Source organism: Denticeps clupeoides, chromosome 2 (assembly GCF_900700375.1).
Source record: "Denticeps clupeoides chromosome 2, fDenClu1.1, whole genome shotgun sequence".
Classification (NCBI taxonomy): Eukaryota; Metazoa; Chordata; class Actinopteri; order Clupeiformes; family Denticipitidae; genus Denticeps; species Denticeps clupeoides.
In genome coordinates, this window is record NC_041708.1 from 32,339,284 (window position 1) to 32,359,227 (window position 19,944).

General features: G+C 43.4%; 1 protein-coding gene across 4 annotated transcripts; it reads right to left on the bottom strand.

Annotated features, from left to right (window-relative positions):
- Nucleotides 1–34: 34 nt before the first annotated feature.
- oplah (5-oxoprolinase, ATP-hydrolysing) lies at nucleotides 35–19,510 on the bottom strand. Of its 4 annotated transcripts, none has more exons than XM_028970627.1 (28): nucleotides 19,431–19,510; nucleotides 18,924–19,166; nucleotides 18,565–18,612; nucleotides 18,087–18,278; nucleotides 15,481–15,595; nucleotides 15,100–15,223; nucleotides 13,451–13,646; nucleotides 13,207–13,372; nucleotides 12,946–13,084; nucleotides 12,193–12,260; nucleotides 10,622–10,938; nucleotides 10,398–10,510; nucleotides 9,637–9,807; nucleotides 9,388–9,525; nucleotides 9,128–9,266; nucleotides 8,791–8,903; nucleotides 8,494–8,645; nucleotides 8,240–8,400; nucleotides 7,265–7,366; nucleotides 7,000–7,174; nucleotides 4,076–4,260; nucleotides 3,864–4,010; nucleotides 3,648–3,782; nucleotides 2,724–2,873; nucleotides 2,481–2,638; nucleotides 1,674–1,834; nucleotides 1,462–1,559; nucleotides 35–916 (listed from the first exon to the last, which is right to left on the bottom strand). In XM_028970627.1, the coding sequence occupies exons 2-28, from the start codon at nucleotides 19,119–19,121 to the stop codon at nucleotides 755–757; spliced, it is 4,023 nt and encodes a 1,340-aa protein (XP_028826460.1). In that variant the 5' UTR covers nucleotides 19,122–19,166; nucleotides 19,431–19,510; the 3' UTR covers nucleotides 35–754. The 4 variants fall into 4 exon arrangements, 3 of the variants coding, with proteins under 3 accessions (XP_028826460.1, XP_028826459.1, XP_028826461.1); XM_028970626.1 differs by having other exon boundaries at nucleotides 18,565–18,750; nucleotides 19,431–19,503; XM_028970628.1 differs by lacking the exons at nucleotides 18,924–19,166; nucleotides 19,431–19,510 and having other exon boundaries at nucleotides 18,565–18,909.
- Between the last annotated feature and the right edge of the window lie 434 nt (nucleotides 19,511–19,944).

A 19,944-nucleotide genomic window follows, 5' to 3' on the forward strand; every position in this document is an offset into this window, starting at 1 on the left:
ACCACACAAGCAGTATTCATGGATCACAACAAAATCAAAGGTTTTTCCAATTTATTCAAATTATTATTTTTTGTTTCAGAGAGAGACGTCCTTCATGAATACAAATGAATAAGTGTGAATACAGCTCCCCTGGATAAGTAAATACGTGGTCCATTTTAAAAGATGAGTGGAGTGTGAATGTTTCAACATTAACATAATCAGGCCTAAATGTCCCCTCGTTGTTAAAACAGGAAACTTGTCGTTCGTTGGAGGTAGTGTGTGTGTGTGTGTGTGTGTGTGTGTGTGTGTGTGTGTTTCTGCATGCCTTGGCAAAATAGGCACCAGAACACTTCTGCAACCAGATCTGCATCCAAAACAGCTGTGGTTGGCATATGTGTCGTCCTACTCTGTGAAGACTGTGACGGCCTGAATCCGTATAGTTAATTTCATGAGCAGAAAACAGAGTTTTAGGGACCACATGATCACAAAACCCCAAGTGTACAAGGGTTTTGTGGGCAACCGCACCTTTCTAGAAAGTTCAGATAAAAATCGGCCACATAGCCTTGTCACTGGAAAACAAATGAGAAAAAGATGGCAGTGCCACCTCACAATTAAACCATTTATTTGCCCAAAGGACACGTGAAACACTGACATACTCCCATATGGGGTTACTGTTGTTGTTTTTTACTGTAAATTTACACATACAGATTTAACTGACAGAAGGGGGCTTTATCATGAGTACCACCCCTCTCAGCGACCCCTGTCCACTGGCGTCTCAGACACTCTCCTGAGCACGCCGGTACTCGAACACACTTCCTCGCTCAGAGAAAGACTCATTAAGACGCCGACGCTTGGGGGGTGCGGATTTGCTGTCGGGGTCGTCCCCTTCCACCTTCCCATAACCCCCTCCTCCGGGAGTATACAGGCTGAACATGTCCTATGGGCAGAGAAAGACAGTTGATAACTATTTAGCAATGGTCAGTAAGGCTCATTATCAGAGAGGAACAAAATTAAGTCTAAGATAAATGAGACTAACAAGTTAATAATGTTACTTAGTTTCAGTCATGTTCCATTTAAATGTCTTGCCTACCTATACAAACGACCAATACAAACTAAATTGATAAGCCATAGTGAGATGTGTTATTATTAACTAAATTTTAACCGTTAATAGTTAACTCTATTGCGATAACCAGTAATAGTCAGCATAATACAAAACACTGCATTAACATTGCATTAACTCTTCTATGTGCATCTTATTCCATTATTTTCCAACAATGGAGTAAAATGTGTTGTTTTTATAATAATATGCTCTAATATTTTGCTCTAGGCCTTCCAGTGGCCTGGAACCCGCGAATCTAGTGTAGAATATGTTAGTGTTTTGCTTCCAAGAGGAGAATGGGTGGAGAAATGAAATATAAATGCAGAATTTTGTTCTTTCTGAATTTACATTTTACAGACATGAAGAGAGTAAAAATCTCTCACCCCAGGTTCCAGGCTGACTGAAGTTTTGGCCCCGAGGTTGAGAACTCTCCCATCAGCCCTGTGGAGCAGATTCAGACCCGGAGCTCCACTCTCGCCCCCTGGCAACGAGGACAAATCAAAAAATGTCAAAATACTACATTCAAAGAGGGATCAGGATTAAGAAATTTCTGATTTGGGATTAGGAGGATAAAGGTCGCTGCCAGGCTGGTTACCACTGAGTCCGTAGGGTCGTGTTGAGCGTCTCTCTGTCAGCACAGATAACACCACCTTCTCCCTGAACAGTAGCTTCCGGATCACACCGTCTCCCCCGTGAAATCTTCCTGCACCGCCTGCATCCGGTCGCAGGGAGAACTGCTCCAGGATGACGGGATACCTGCAGCACAGCAGATGCTGGGTCATCCATCAACAGACCCACACAGAGATGATGTAGAGTTCTGCTAATATCGGTAGGGCTCTTAAAAAATGAAACCACTGCAGGTGGCACACAAATGCCAAAAGTATTTCTAGCTCACATTCTGACAGCGTGGCAAAGGTATTTTTACATTATGTCTATCGGATTCCCTGACTTTTAAACTCCCTGCGCCAGCACAATAAAAAACTGATTACCATTTTACCACTTCATTGATTCTTTTCGAGAGCAACTCACTTAAGCATATATTATATTTTTCCAATATTATAATATTGGAAAAAATATTTATTGTAATTTTTCCTTATCGTATTTTCAGATTCTGGATTTCATGATGAATATAGCATATGATCTGTACATGATCTATGCAATTTAAAATAAGGGGAATCCCAAGTGTCCTTGGTGCTAGTGAACACATCCTACAAATTCTGCTCAGCCAGAGCTCAGGAGCTACTCCACTGTTAAATGGAACAATTTCAGGTGGAGAGAAGTTCAACTTGGGACATAGACATAAAATGATGACTTTGGAGGATAAAACGGTTTATATCACTTTACGTTTGTTGACCACTCTACTGGCTACTTATACTTGTGGGTTTGTTTCATGTTAAAACACCTCTTCTCCAGAATCTCTGGATCAGTGATGCGAGTGTTGGTCATGTGACTGTGGACACCACTTCGCCCATGCCAGCATGGGCCTGCTCCAGCACCCCCAGCCACTGTTTCATAGTAGCCACTTTTGTCATTTCCAAAGGTGACGTTGTTCATGCAGCCCTGTGGGAGAGCAGAAAAATTAAAAGCATCTGAAGGGGACAGGGTGGCATATTCCTCCAGACAGCAGTGTCTATGTTCCACACACCTGTGAGGCAGCGCACACGTCAAATGCTCGGAAGATGACATCCACTACCCTCTGTGACGTCAGCACATTGCCGCCCACCACTGCTGCATTCTGGGAAGGTTGGAGGATGGAGCCTGGGGGGATGATGACTTTGATTGGAGTGAGGCAGCCCTGAAGCCCATGGAGATACGAAAGACTCCTTTGTTATCTGAGATAACACAAGTATTCGTGATATTCCTCTTATCTGTGAGATGTGTCCTTCTTTGTGACATACTGCATTTGTATTTAGTAGCGCATTTAAACCCAAGTTGTTTCCAAGTGTGTTGCACATTGCAGAATTGAAAGAACCAACCAAACACCAGATATGCCTTCTTGCACCTTTCAGGGTGTGACACGATTATATGTAAACATCACAACTGGGGTTTGAGTGTGGCAGATTATGTATTATTGATCTATTATACATAACCTATGTGTGTTTCACAAAATGTATTTCCATTAGTTCCTTCCTATGTCACATAGGAATCACGTTTTGCTATTTTCCATCTAATTAGACATTATTGTTATTTTAGAAGTGACAAATCCAGTTTCAGACCAACCCAGATAACTACAGAGGACAGACGTGGAGATTTAATGGAGGCCTGCACAATTAATAGTGCATTTCTACCACCCCCAAATATTTATTAATAATTTATAAAACCATGTATTTATAAAGCAAAAGAAAATGTATCCTACAAATCTATTCCCTGTGTGTGACCTTTTATTGGATGCCTTATGAAGGACATGGTGCAGCCATGATTACTGCTGTGCAATAATCTGCTGTTCTCTGTGCTTTAAGGACTTTCACTCTGAATTCTTATGAAACTCAGCATTCAGTCAGTAGGCGGGGCAGAAACTGCTTCTAATCTACAAATAAACTGGTCTGACAACTGGAGTTTTGTAAGGTACCTGGTTGAGAGGGATGTCCTGGCCCACCATGCAGCGCAAGCAGTAGATGAGGGCAGAAAGTGTGATGGCTCGAGGTGCATTGCAGTTACCCCAAACCTCTGTTCCAGTGCCAGAAAAATCAAACACTGCACTTCCCTGACACAGACAGAGGAAGTGGAATTTAAGTAAGTAGCAGAATAGGAGAACTTAGGTGGCATCGTCCCCTGCAACACCTACCTCTTCTTCATTGATCTTGACCCGCAGTCTGATTATTGTTCCATCATCCATCTGGTCTTCAGACTCCACTTCTAGTGAGCCCATGTGTTGCCGTCGGCGATGGGCAAAATCTTTCAGCATGTCCCTCACGGCCAATTCCGCATTGCTCTGGGACCAAACATGTGGTCAGACATGTAAACATACCCCAATCAGCACCCCAAACAACAACTCACCTGAATATAGCCCATATAGGCCTGCACCACTGCCAACCCATAGGTGTCGATCAGCTCATTCACAAGCTGGCATCCTCTCTGGTTGGCTGCCACCTGTGCGCGCAGGTCTGACAGGTTGTCGTGGAGATTACGAGTTCCAGAACATCCTGGGTGCTGCGCAGGGGCAAGCAAGGCATCGGTTACAGCTAAAGGAGGGTGAAACAAAATGAACAATTAATGCTAATTATCACGTACGACTGAAGGCTCTACCTGTCCATATTTACACATGCGCTACTTGAGCAATGATTTGATTATATCTGTGGAATTATTCAAATTAGAAATATTATTAGAAATATTAACAACACTAAGCATGTAAACCAGTTGTGCCTCTTCCTTGATCTGTTATCAATAAACTGGTATTTTGTCCACATAATCCACTGCATAAAAAGCCTGTGATGGGTACATGTCTTCAGATCTCAGAACCATCTGTAAAAAACGGGTCCAATCCATGGAGGCCCAACCTCACAACTCAGAGGATCTGCTGGTGCCAGATACTACAGCCTTGGTGTTAGATACCACAGGACACCTTCACAGGACTGGTAGAGTCCATGCCTCAAAGGCTCATTGGTTGGCATGAGGGGAATGTTCACAGTATTGACTTCAGTTATAGACAATTGTCATTCAATATATTGATTATTCCTTAATGTGATATCATCATGATAGGATAATTACATTTACGGCATTTGGCAGACGCCCTTATCCAGAGCGACTAACAACGTGCTTTCATGTTACCATCAAGGAAGTATTCAGTTCTGATTCACTAGGACTCTAACCATGAAGACAAATCATTTTATTCACTCGGTTGTAGTTTTTCTGCCGTTTGAAAATATTCAGCGACTGAGCTGTTCTGACCTCGAGGAGAACTTCATTCCACCACATCTGGGCCAACACAGAGAAGAGTCTAGATTAGTGTCTTCCTCGTACCTACAGCGGTGAAGCGACCAGGTGAGCAGTACTGGAGGGTCGGGGAATGCGAGGTGCAGTGCGAGTTTGGTTTTGTAGGCCAGCATCAGTGTTTTGAACCTGATGCGTGCAGCTACTGGGAGCCAGTGGAGGGAACGTAGCAGAGGGGTGGTGTGGGAGAATTTGGGAAGGTTGAAGATCAGTCGTGCTGCTGCATTTTGTTGTAGAGGTCGGATGGCATTCAGAGGTAGACCAGCTAGAAGGGAGTTAAAGTCATCCAGTCATGATATTACTAGGACTGAACAAGTATCTGGGTGACCTGTGTTGATAGATAAGGGCGGATCCATCTGATATTGTAGAGAAGGAATCTACATGAGCAGGAAAGATTGGTGATGTGAGTCGAGAAGGAAAGTTGGTTGTTTAACGTGGAGTGGTAGTAGCCTAGTGGGTAACACATCGGCATGTACATCGGAGGGAGGAAAAGAGAACAAGAGGAGTTGTGTGTTGTCGGCATAGCATACTGGGTAGGATCATATTGCAGGTCAGCTTATGGAGAAATGTAGATATCCTCAAAAGAACTACCTGCATCCAGTTAAACCCAAAATGATATCTTAATGTCTATACACAGTATTATACTCTTGCATATGATGCAAAGGAATTATTTATTCTATAACATACTCTTCTGGCAGGCCTTTTTTCCCTAGATTTCTGGTTTTTGTTTGCAGTTTCGCCAGTTTGCTTCAAACTAAACCTCAATGTTTCTCTCAGGCAAGGAAGTTCACACTGTTACGCCAACAGTGACAACAGCAAACTGTCAATAATGTCAGTGAGCACAGACCCAACACTCACATACCTCTTTATTGCAATTCACTCAACTCATTATCGCCAATCTCCAGCCTCAATCTCCAATCACAACCTTCAAACTTTGTTCCAGTTTTTAGAGCAGGGCTGGGCCATGTGAAGATTCATGAATAGTCAAAAATCATTCTGCACACATCCACTGTTGTACAATACGCACCATGCTCGCAAGGGCCCTTAATCAACTGTTGCTGTTATATTGTCATATGAAATTACAATATTTGTTTGGTGGTGTTGGATACTGGATACCGTCCGCGATTAAACATCAAACGTTAACTGTTTGCAATTTCTTGCTATTCTTTACATTACATTACATTCCACTTATTATGCAGATTTTTTATTTCCAAGGCATCTGACATCCTCAGGACAAGCTTAGAAAATAAAAATGCATACACATTTCTGCGCAATTCAATGCGTGTGAACTTTAAACAGGGTTTGTAGTTTCAGATAAACACATGTGAGCAAATATACATTTAGGAGAGGAGGTTCTCTCTGAATGGATGAAGAGATTCTTGAAGATTGAGATTGATGGAGCTGGTTTGGTAGCTTGTTCCACCATCTGAGAACCACAGAGCAAAACAGCCCTAGACTAGTATTGTGAATTTGTTCACAAAGACTTGTTTGGCTTATGAAATACTATACACTACCGTTCAAAAGATTAGGGTCATTTAGAAATGTCATCGTTTTGTTAGAAAACAATTGCTTGGTCATTGAAAAGACATCAAATGGGGGGAAATCTCCAGAAATTGTTCATGTTGTTTAAATGTCTTTGGTAGCTGGAAATGGCTGTTAATGCATACATGAGACCCATTATCAGTTTGAATAGAATCCTGTAATTGTTAACCAAAGTCTTTAAAAGCTTTTATTAGTAGAAAAACCTTTGAGATTATCTTAGTGCAGCAGAAGACAGTTGTACTAATTAAAGAAGCAAGAAATCTGAAATCTTTCTATTCAAACTCATGATTTTTTTTTCCTTATGTAAAAGCAAGGAAGTTTCTTTTGAACTTTTGAGTGTATAAATAATATGTAGACATATGTTTATGTGCTGATTTGGTTGGCACTGATGAGTTTAAGAAGCCGCTATAATCTAGATGGGTCTATACATGCCATGCCCCATCACTCACCCTGTTCCTGGAAGACCCCGTCAGACACCAGCTTGAAGGAAATGAAGACTGCTCCCTCCTGCTGAAGGGAGGTGGAGTGGGGGGGCATTGAGCCCGGAGTGATCCCTCCTATGTCAGCATGATGCCCCCTGCTGGCCACGAAAAACACAGGGCCAGTGACCCCAGGCTGAAACACCTGAAGGAGAGGAGGACACAATGAGAGACCATGTCAGAGATGGTGACGTAAGATTGTAAGCGCTGATGTTATGGAGTTAGAGTAACTCACAGGCGTGATGACTGTCAGATCAGGCAGATGGCTACCTCCGGCACATGGGTGGTTACTTAAAATCACATCCCCTTCTTTCAGACTGTTCTCCAGAGCCTTAATCTGAGTGAAAGAGAAGAGAGGGAATGATGATGTCTATAGTATTTCCAAAATCCACGGGGTCACACTCTGAGCACATCATCAAACCCCACCAGTAGCAATTCATGATAAAAAATGTTACATATCTATATTTCACATGCAATGTCTGATAGCAGGATGTGATACATGCAGGACGGAATACATGAAATGACAATAAACATAGTCAGTTTAGGTTACATTTTACAAGGCTGCAGAGAATAATTTCTGCCTCATGCTCTAAAATGTGGAGGCTGATCACAAGCAATAACATGCAATATGTAGAAATGTAACTTATGTTGATGACAGATACCAGCTGTAGTGTATTAGCCAGTTCTTCCCTTGTTCCCCCCCATTTATATATATAGTCATAAAACCCAAGGGCATGAGATCTCGCACTATGTTGACTGTCTGCTTTGTTGCCGTTCAAGTGCAGATGTGGATGACAGTCATTAACAGACAATACTCATGTTGATGCTGATATTCTAGAAGTGGCAAATCAAACGAGAACTAAACATTACTGTGAAGACTAATATATTCAGTATTCAATAAATTTTGCCCAACCTTGATATAAGACTGAAGGCACTTTCTTTTCTTCAAAACTGTGTGGCCAGCGGAAATAATCACAAGGAAAGTGCTACCAGATTTGCAAGTTGAACACAGTCAGATATTTCTCAAATGCACAACTTTTCTGCTGCACCCAGTGCTCAGGGATGAGCTGCGGCAGCCGCAACCCTGAGTAGGACTCAGTGGTTATGGAAAGTCAGCGCGTGAATGTGATGTTGATGGTTCAAACAGCATGCTGCATATTCTAAGTCTACTCAGTGTGCGTTTTCTGTGCACTGTGCTGCAGTAGCCCACCTGGTACTGCACAGTCTCCTGCATGGCCCCCAGGTGCACTGGGATGTGAGGGGCATTCGATACCAGCCCCCCATCAGGTCCGAACACAGCACAGGAGAAATCCAAACGTTCCTTTATGTTGGTGGAGATAGAGGTCCTTTGAAGAACACGTCCCATTTGCTCTGTTTTTGTGAACATGCAGAAAAGAAACTTTTTTAAATTATGTATTTCTTATTCTTTGAACACTTCCGCAATTTTACACCTGCAGACAGTACCTGCAATGCTCATGAATCGGTGAGAGAAGATGGACAGCTGAATGGCATTGAGCTCGGTGCCCAGTGCACACTGGGTGTCTGTTCCCACAGTAATGCACACATCGCCCCCTGCTGTCAGCTGTGCCACACAGCCTGGTTCCACCAGGATGGTGCTTTTAAAAAAAACTAAATGAATGCAATGATCCTTTTCAAAATGACATTCTGTCTGACCAGTCACAGCAGAACAGCCTCTCTGTAGCGTATAATGAATATGAATTCTCATCTAAACAGGGATTTCAGAAATGCATACGTACATACCTGTTTTTATCAATAATGACAGCAGGACCATTGATGCTGTGATCACATGACAGTGTCTCCCAAAGGTACACATTTGTGTCCAGGTAACCGTTGTCAAAGTAACACCGGGTCATCTTAGCAAAAGAAAAGACATAATTAATCAGAACTGAAAGGTTTGTTCGCATAAGAGCTACTGTGCATTCAGCATAACGTCCAGACTCTCAAAAACATGAATTTCAGCAGATCAATAGCATTTCTTTCATTAATAGTCATTATTCCAGATGCATGATATCACATCAACAGATTCTGGACCCAGCACAGCTTAGGTGAAAGCTGAAGTATATTTAACTGGCTTTACCTTAGTGGGCTTTTGTGTAAAACTGCCTGCTTCAGCGTGACTCAGTGATTTGATGCCAGACTTCCCTGACCCTCTAACCCTAATGTCGTCCACAATGATGGGTCGATCAGCAATTGTGAAGCCAAATTCCTTCAGGTACCTGTTTAGATGAGAATGTGGAGAATCAGTGAGCAACAGGCTTACCCAAACAATTTGCAGTTTTCCTCTCTCTCACACATACACACACACACACACACACACACACACACACACAGTGTTACCGTTTATTGAAAGCGCTGCGGAAGTCCCCAGAGTGGCAGGACTGGGCGTTACTTGGGTAACCATTAGCAGTTACCATGAGAGCGCAGTCAGTGCCTTCGTAACGCAGGTGGAGAAACAACTCTGTCTGTATCTGAGTACTGACAGACCAGGGAGAGGAAAGGTGAGTGCAGGAGGAAGGACTGGCACTGGAGAATGAATGGCAGTATATAAAGGTGTCTATAGGACCAGTGCTGCAGGGTTCTGTGTACCTGGTGAAGCCGCGGGTTCTCAGTGCACCCTGGCAGCGCTGAGACAGCAGGTCCACTCTGCGGTCCAGTTCGGAGAAGGAGCCCGGCTCATACTGCAGGGAGCACGGCTCCTGCACCTCCTCCACCACGTCTGCCAGCGCCAGGCCGTATGCAGACAGCACTCCACTGTACCTGAATGAGAGCATTTTCCACATATACAGACTGCATTCATCACACTCATTAATACAGCCAGGGCCATAAATATTTTATAATATGTGCCTCTAAGTGACTAAAAGTAATGGTACAAATCAACAATCATAAATCAAACTTTCACTTTTTAATACTTGGTAGCAAATCATTTGCAGTCAATTACAGCCTGAAGTCTGGAACAGCATGACACAACACAAGTGATTGAAAAAAGATCAGGCCACTGTCATCATTGATAGATTAACGCTACATTTCACTTGATAAGCCAGTATTGGAAAACTAAACTGAGAACAAAAAATGTTAAAAAGCTAAACATTGCTTAAAAATGTTTAAGAAAATGTAGCTAAACAAACAAGAAATTGCTTTAATAAAATGATGTGCAATTAAGTACTTTTTATTAACATATTAAATTTATGTATGTTTATCTCTCAAAGTTGAACAAAATTCTCTCACATGAGATAAGTTAGTGACTTGTTGTTTATGATAAAAAAAAAATTGTGAGATTGTCCCAGGTAGTTTAGAGAACAAAATGCATGCTTCATACCGACACACGCACACACACACACAGAACTCACTTGTGTATGAAGACAGTCTTCATGCCCAGGGCTCGTGCGATTGCACATGCATGCTGACCCCCTGCTCCACCAAAACATGCTAACACATGCTGAGAAGTGTCATGACCCTTAGCCTGTGACAGGACTGCCAGCATTAGTGTCATCAGCAGCAGCATGACTGGTTAGTAATAACAAGTAACAAGTTCAAAATCAGTCAGCACATGTACAGAAATAAATGTCATTACCTGAGTCAGGGCTCTTATTGGTCGACACATGGCCTCATTAGCAACACGAATAAAACCCATGGCAACTTCCTCGACGCTCATTTTGGACTTCACTACCTTAGCTATGTCATTGTGCATTACGCCGCTCCCATTAGTGCTGCATTTTGATTGGCTGGTAGACAGGAAGTCATTTATCTCCTGAGTGAGCTGTTGGAAGTGCTTCATGGTATCTTCAGTGGAAAGTGGCTCATTCTCTCCCGGCCCAAAGATCCTTGGGAAGAAGGAGGGCAGCAGGCGTCCGAGAGCAAGGTTTGCATCAGTGACTGTGAGTGACCCACCTGACAATATGCAAACATAAATTCAACTATTCATTTGTCCACCTATACACTCTTTATTGTAATATGCAGTGGGTTGCAAAAGTATTCAGCCCCCTTGAACTTTTCCACATTTTGTCACATTACAGCCACAAAAATGAATCTATTTTATTGGAATTCCACGTGAAACACTAATACAAAGTGGTGCACACTTGAGAAGTGGAACGAAATTCATACATGATTCCAAACATTTTTTACAAATAAATAACTGAAAAGTGGGGTGTGCGTAATTATTCAGCCCCATGAGTCAATACTTTGTTGTCTACTGCCAGCTTTGCACATCTAGAGACTGAAACTCTTGCTCATGCTTCTTTGCAAAACAGCTCCAGCACAGTCATTAGATGGACAGCGTTTGTGAACAGCAGTTTTCAGATCCTGCCACAGATTCTCGATTGGATTTAAGATCTGGACTTTGACTGGGCCATTCTAACACATGGACATGTTTTGTTTTAAACCATTCCATTGTTGCCCTGACTTTGTGTTTAGGGTCATTGTCCTGCTGGAAGGTGAACCTCCGCCCCCAGTCTCAACTCTTTTGCAGACTCCAAGAGGTTTTCTTCCAAGATTGCCCATACATATACATACACATTTATCTATATCTCAATAGCTTAACATGTTTCAAATGCATTTTAAGCTGCTTATTGCAATAATTTTAACTGCTTTACTATATCTGCACTTTTAGTTCTTTTAGGACCTCCCATTGTTGTGCTGTCACAATGCCTTATGCCTACAGGCACACCCTGTTTATATACTGATTTCAGGACTGCTAACTGCACCAGAGCATTTGAGAAAGAAAGCTCCCGTGGAATCTGGTTTTAGGAGAATTGAAGAAAAGCAGGGCACACTGTGCTTTGAGCACACTATTACACATTGTAAAAATATACGGGATGAGTCTATGAAACGGTGACTCCAAAACATTTAAAAGTCGGGGCTAGTGCATGAGGATATTTGAAAGATATTTGTTATTTTACGCAGGTTACAGCAGCCGCTTTAATCCGGTGCAGTAGAGCTGATAGTAATGGGAGATAAAGGCTGTCACCTTAATCTGTGTGACAGGGGGATTTACACAGAATTGGTGATGTGGAGCGAGAGAGCAAGAGAGAGAGAGAAAGAGGCTACAAAAGCCTTCTTCTGACAAAAGTGAAATAAAGATAATTTAATCACTAAAATGATGCACTTTAATGTTAGGAAACATAGAAGGTGAACTCCAGCACAAACCTTTTCTGTAACAAGCAGGTCCTGGATGAGCCCCGGCAGACTCTGGTCCCACCACAAACATTCCTGATCTGGAAAAGAAAAGGACACCACAATATTACATCAAGGAAAGAAATTTATATAATATTTATATCATATAAGTAAGATATTCAAAATTCAGGTGTGACCTACTGATCATTGTAATTACTATCCATTTAAAAGGGCTGTTCAGTGTTTCAGAGAGTAAATGATTCTTATTAGAGTTTAGTGTTAATCCTGCGATTTGAGTTTAGGTAATAGATAACGCAGCTGAAAGTTATATGGTTTAAGGTATAGGCTTGACCTTTGCACCTTAATCTATAATAACTGACGCAACCATATGTTAGTATAATGTTATTATTTTATGTGACATTATGTATGAAATTATAATGTTTCAATATGACCTAAATCCAAATGCCCTAAAGATGAATATCCAAAAAAACAATCGGGAAAAACCCTATCGCACAATGCTGTACATTTGAAGTTTTACATTATTTGAAATCCCAATGAAAACTCCTTGATGGGGGTAAATGGAGAAAATAAATACTGCAACCAAGATCAGTGCTGCCTAAAAAAATCCAACCAGGATGTCTGTTTTTTCAATTCCTTTAAGTTCCTGTTTTTGAATCTGTAAAAGTGCTAAGCGGGATTAAAATCATGAATTAATGACCAGTTATGACTTTATCAGCAATTTAAGACCCTAATCCAAGAATCCACACAGGGGCCTGAGGCACCAACCTGAAAAAGAGGCGTGAGCCCCCGCCTGCAGCCACAGTGTTGATGTCCAGCTGAGGGGCCTGGAGCGTCACTCCAGCTGTGGTGGCTTCAAACACATGCTCATACTGCCCAGCATAGCGGCTAACGTCAGTGGAGGTACCTGGTGGTGTCACAGAAGAACTGGTGAAAGGTCTCCACTTCAGTCCAACTGTGAGCCACAGTTACACAAATAATGGTCCCCTTCACCCTCATCTATCTTTATTTCTGTCGTGCCTTTCTTACCACCCATGTCAAATCCGATGACAGGTTTTTTATCGTAGGGATTGTAAGAGGTGACGGCGTAGCCCACCACACCCCCGGCCGGCCCAGACAGCACCGCCCTCGAGCCACAGAATTGCTCCATGGGAGTAAGACCCCCATCTGACTGCATAAACAGCACATTCACTTCCTGACAGATAAAAACATATTATTCAACTGTCTATATTTCATGAAGAGTGAACACACATAATACACTGAATACACTGACCTGCAGGCCACCTTTGAACCCAGAGGTGAAGCCGCGCAGGTACTGCCGTATTTTGGGGGTGAGGTAGGCATCAGCGCAGACTGTGTACCCTCTGGGCACCGCCCTTATCATGGGCATCACCTCACTGGACAAAGACACCTGGGCGAAGCCCAGTTTCCGAGCCAAGGAGCCAACTGCCTTCTCGTGAGCTGACCATCTGCAACACACATCCAGAGGCACACAGCTTAAAACAAACATACCGGGAAGAGAAAGTTGGATAACGTTTAATGGTGGAAACTGAAGACCGTTGTTTTTTTTTACAGTGAACTTGATTTATCTAAATTTCCTCCTCAGAAGACCTCAGCTGTAGTTCAGATTCCAGCAGTGTACATGGTAGACTGCAAAGCAAATGATTTCATCGTAGTTTCCCCAAAGCCAATATGCTGTTATACCACTTAAAATGTTTGTTTTTTTTAACTCCTGTCTGATCAGGAGATGGAAAAAAATCTGAAACATTAATTGCCATCTACTCATGTATCTTTGTGCATGTAAGTAGTATATGTTGTAATGACTTTGTCAGCAGACCAGGGGCTGGTGAATCGTTTTCTGTGGTTTAACTTGTGTGTACTATCTGCACATGAACTGGCCCAAGCACACCCTGCTACACTCATGACTGTGCCAGTGGGTCCAAGGCATCTTGGACTGTTTGCCTGAGCCTGAGTAGAATGCTTATCACCTGAAGGTGCCTTTACTTGGTGTTGTGACTGCGCTTGGTATTCTGTGAGAGTTGATTACATAAGAGCTTAAAAGAAAGAGTGCGCACACAAATGCTACTCTCACAGTTTGAGACCGGTCCGGCCATGACAGGGAGGGCAAAAAACACACACACACACACACACAAAGAAACGCAAGCTGCAAAAACAAAGGAGTGTGGGAAACAAAAAGGAGTGCTGTGGAGCTGGAACAAAAAGCAAAGCAGAAAGAGAAGCAGTCTGACCCAGACTGAATGTCCTTAAACTTCCATCCAGTGAAAAGTTATTGTGTGTGAAGGGTGAGCGCTGGCTCTGCTTACGCTATGGTATAACTGACTACTGCTGTGATGGAGCTGCTGGGATGTGTGATGAAATGGTTTATCTTTATCGAATAGAATATAGAAAAGTGAATAAATAGATAAACCGGCAGCTTAAGGCCTACCTCTTTAGATTTACATTTACAGCTTTTATCAGACGCCCTTATCCAGAGCGACTTACAATCAGTATTTACAGGGGACAGTCCCCCCCTGGAGCAACTTAGGGTTAAGTGTCTTGCTCAGGGACACAATGGTAGTGAGTGGGATTTGAACCTGGGTCTTCTGGTTCATAGGCGAGTGTGTTACCCACTAGGCTACTACCACCCACTACTCTTTAGACAATACTTAGACTAACTCGTAAAACTCTTTCATGTAACTGATTACTTTCACTGACGCGAACCTGAAAGTCACTCTGGACAAGCGGGCTGTAAACGTAAATGTAAGACAAGAGACAATCACTTGGCTGTTATCTGTATCTTGAAGAAGGGAAGCTACCCTTTTTGTTGCCATTTCTGTCTTTAACTGTATTATGATGACGTGGTGTTTAAATGCAAAAGAGCCCCAGCAGAGCACCAGGTGATAAGAGTGCAGCTCTACTGACGTGTACGAATGCAGCAGCAGCACTGCCAGGCTGGTGATGCCACGGGACAGCACGCCCTTCAGGTCCTCCTCGACCCGCTTCAGGTTCAGTTCACGCCAAACCTCCAAACTGTCACCTGTGCTGCCTGAGAGAGAGCAACCACTCAAACCTCAATCATACACTGAGAGTAAATATGATTACTTTGCCTACAGAACTGTATCTGTAAAAATATATCGGTGCCATCTCATTGAGGATGCCCTTAAACATAATACATGTAATTGATCTATAAGTAGATTAGTTGAAACCCTATCATCCCTTACACCGGGCCTATCACCTTTCCAAGCGCTCATCCATACTTTTAAGTTAAGGAGGAGCCCTGCATACAAACAGTGTAAAAATTACCCATGACCATGCGCTTGGGCTCCTTCCTGGGCAGCTGGCATCCACCTTGTTTCAGGACGACTCTCTCCTCCACTTCGATCACCTCTTCATAGAGAACCTCCGGCACAGATACCTCCTGTGGCATGCAATGTGATATCAGAACGTGACCATTTTAATGATGTAATGCTGCAAATTCTCTTGGATTTAGGTAAAAAGTGTATTGAACCATCACAAGCAACGTTCATGGCTGTCAATACATAATCATGGATACATGACAAAGGCCAAGAGAATAAGGTCTACAACCCTTTTAAAAATATTGATATATGATGTTGATTAATCCTCTTATGAAATCCTCCAATGCTTTTTATTAATCTTGTATTGTTCATGTGCTCAACGTCTGCTTCAACTAAATATATATTTTATATCATGTTACGTGCGGAATGTATCTGTGTATCCGCATCAGGAGGAGAGAAGACTGAAAAGACAGCACATTCTGTTCCCCTGTCTATAAAAGGAGATAACAGGACACTAACAGGACAAAGCAGAGACATGAGTCTCGGAGTCCTTTTGCTGGTTTGCTGGAGAAGGGCTGCTGAATGCATGCGTGCACTCAGTAAACCTTTCTGTAATGTTCTTTCCCGTCTCACCGTTGTTCATCCATAAAGGGACATACCAAACAATGCACATATCCCCTTTTATGCTACGTATAAAAGTACTGGGCTAGTGTGTTGCTTGTGAAATTTTAGTTTATGCAAAGAAAATTGTTGCAGGGGTTCTTGAAGATTGCACATGTTCGGATGGGTTGGCGGGGTGAACACTGCAAGAAAGCCATTTTTTTCCCCGGCATGAGTATACGTGTATATGCCATCTGCAAAAGAACCCTTATGAGGTGAATGTGGAGCATTTAAGGGTTAATTAAGCCAATCCATGCAAAGCACAACCAGTGGACACAGCCATGCATGTGTAGAATCTGTCCCTATTGTGCGGAGACGTGTTAATGTCTTCACTGTCAGCACTACTCCCTAGTTCAATCTTAACCTTGTGTGAGAGAAGAGATCAGACTGATTAACTCCCCCTACGACTGTCCACGGGGAACAGAGCCAGAGGCTAAATCCGTGTGCAGACAGCCTCTCTGGGGCGAACGGTACGTGCGCCTTTGACTTTGCACCACAGGAGCAGCCTTGGGTCAAATGGCAGAGAAGAAACCCTGGGAAAGGCCCTGCAGAACACCCTTTAACCTGGATGGAGGCCTGGTTGGATTTCACACATATCAGTTCCCCTGACAAAAAAAAATCTACAGTTTGTGATGCTGAGCCTTTAAGAGTTGCTAATGTTAATGATTTTTCTGCACATGATAGGCAACACTACAACAACTTCCCAATCCATAGAAGTATCAATGCTTGATAATCAGTAGTGAATTACTGTGAATATATTTCACATAGCCTAAGGCATTGAGACAAGACTTTAATGAATAGCCTGTAAGAAATGGTTACTGATGCACAAACTCTAGCAATGTGCAACCAGGTATAGGTTAATGTGCTTACCTGTGCTTTGGTGACACCTCCATCAGGTCTTATTTAACTGCACCATATTCATCAAAATGAAAAACGTTGTTTCCCATCTCACCGTTGTTCTCACCCATAAAGGGACATACCAAACAACGCACATATCCCCTTTTATGCTACGTATAAAAGTACTGGGCTAGTGTGTTGCTTGTGAAATTTTAATTTATGCAAAGAACATAGTTGCAGGGGTTCGTGAAGATTGCACATGTTCGGATGGGTTTGGCAGGGTGAACACTGCCAGAAAGCCTTTTTTTTTTTTTCCGGCATGAGTATACGTGTAGATGCTGATTACATGGTGAATGTTCAATCACCCAGGCAAGTGTAAAAACCCGGCCGGACGTGCTCAGGGAAAAGAAGAGATCTGGTCGCCCTAATTTAGCAGGTCTGTGCTACCTGCAAACAACTCACCCCGAGAGGCTTCAGATTTAAACAAACTGCTTAAAAGCTCTGTGGGGGTGGCCAGACAGGGAGGCATATAGGGCATTTGTGATGCATATTTCGAGCGACCTTTTATGCATTTTTAATGTTACAAGATTACAATGATCTTTAAATTTCAAACAACAGACAAAAAATAAAATACAAATATAAAATTATTATTTATTTCCCAAAGCCACAGTGTAGGTATGAAAGAGCCCCAGGTTGCCGTCCCCTGATCTAGATAAATAAGGGTCTTTGTCACACACTCGCTCACTGTCCTTAAATGACCTGTTACCATCCCCGGACACTGGGCATTTACAGCATTTATCAGACGCCCTTATCCAGAGCGACTTACAGTCAGTAGTTACAGGGACAGTCCCCCCCCCTGGAGACACTCAGGGTTCAAATAGGCTGTGGTTTGAGATTGGTCTTCGGGTTCATAGGACAGTGTGTTACCCACCAGGCTACTAACACCCTGCGCAGGTGGGGCACACACACACACACACACACACACTGTTCACTCATACATGCACTCACTCACAAGAGGAGGGCATGTAAAAGCCACACCCATAACGTCCAGGTGAGGACTCAGACCTTTCAGCAATTTATATATTGTCTCCTCCATCACAGATACGTGCCACTCACCAGATCAAATAGATTCGGCCGCGCCTGTGTGCCTATATGCAGCAGGTCCTGGAATCCCTGCGTCACCAGCAAGGCCGTCCTCTCCCCCTGCCTTTCCAGCAGCGCATTGGTGGCCACTGTGGTGCCCATCCTAATCCAGCCAATCAGGGAGGCGTCCACAGGCTGGTCCCTGGGAAAGGCCTGCCCGGTCTCCTGTTAATACAGTAACGCAGCGAGAGGATGGGGCTGGAGGAGTAAGAGGATCATGACAAGTCTGCACAGGCACGCGCTCTTCAACAAATGCCAGGCCAATATCTCCTTATTATGGAGAGCAAATTTACCATTTTACACACAACAAAGTCTTGACTTGATTGTGACTACAATTCATGCTAGAAAACAAGTGCTGTGTGATAGTGTGGAATTTGATGGCAATGATTAATTGCTGTAATATATAGTGTATAAACTTTAAAGTATAATAACCTCAGACGGCTTCACTGACCTGTTCCAGGACCCTGCGGATTCCCTCCGTTGGGGCATCTTTGTAGTTCTGGGGGTCGTGAGAGAGCAGTTTGAGGACCCTCTCCCGGCCGTCAGGCAAACGGGCAAACACGTCCGTAAAAGTGCCGCCCCGATCGATGGCAAAGTCGAACTTTCCCTGGGATCCGGCCATCTTAATCGCGGGCGTCTGAGGAGCGCAAGGCCAGGAGCGTTGAAGCGGCTTCCATCCCACCCGGCCGAGAGCTCGGGAACGCGGGACGGTATTTGCCGGGCACCGTAATGAGAGATGCGCCCGGACGTAACGGGACGCGCGGGGTTTTTTTTTAATTCGTGGAATGAAACGCGTAAATCGTTACATACCCGGTGCGGATGAGCAGAAGTCGGCAGTAAAGGGTGCAGGTCCTCGCGTCCTCGGCGGTGCGTGTGTGTGTGTGTGTGTGTGTGTGTGAGCAGGTCTCCGCTCCCATTTGCTGAGGCTCTCGCTCCACCCCCGGCGGCACGAGACGAAAGGTGGCGCGTCGCCTGTCGCCCGTCCTGGTGTGAGGGGGTCATGCGCATTTGAATAGCGCGGACATATGAACGCCATTACAAGTCACAGGGAGTCTGCAGAGTGTGCAAAAGACAGAAGGCGGGAATTCATGAGTCCCAGGTTCAAACCCCACTTACTACCGTTGTGTCCCTGAGCAAGACACTTAACCCTGAGTGTCTCCAGCAGGACAGTCCCTGTAAATACTGATTGTAATTCGCTCTGGATAAGGGAGTCTTTAAAAATGTGGTAAACGTAGTAGTATTACAGCTGAAATTGTATGAAATTTTGCTGATAAGTGTTTTAAAATATTTGTCTGTGTTGCCAATTTAAATACTTACTTTAAATGCCTGACTTCCTCTAAAGAAAACCTGCCAATGCCTGCGGTCATGTTGAGGGTGTTTTATAGCAGGATGCGTTTTGAGGTCTCTACACCTCGGTCAATTTCCGCGCCCCTTTTCACATTAGAGTTGGGTCCTTCGCGAACGATTCGTTCAAAAGAATGAATCTTTTAAGGGAACGTACTGACCCGAATCACTTGCTCGAGTGATTTGTTCGTTTCCCAGTTCAGTGATGCTGTCGGCTCTATTATGGAATCAGATTTTTGCCAAAAAATTGAAACAAAACTAAAATTATCAAAAATACTCTCCAAATCCCGTCAAGCACTGAGTGATCCAGAGAATCACTTCATTGAACCGATTCTAAAGATTCGGCACATTTAAAATAACTGTCGTGCCCATCGCTCTTTCACACTGACCTGAGATCAGCTTCTGCGAACAGGCTTCGGCTTAACCCTGGAAACATTGTAGCGCGCTCTGAATACTGTTGCCAGGTTTGGTGCTTGTGTATCAATTT

Coding starts and splice junctions, on each gene's coding strand:
- oplah (XM_028970626.1), bottom strand. CDS start 19,121: ATGCGCATGACCCCCTCACACCAGGACGGGCGACAGGCGACGCGCCAC. Junction 10,939..12,192: donor ACCTGCTTGTTACAGAAAAG/GTTTGTGCTGGA, acceptor GCATATTGTCAG/GTGGGTCACTCACAGTCACT. Junction 4,261..6,999: donor CGGGGTCTTCCAGGAACAGG/GTGAGTGATGGG, acceptor ACCCTCCTTTAG/CTGTAACCGATGCCTTGCTT.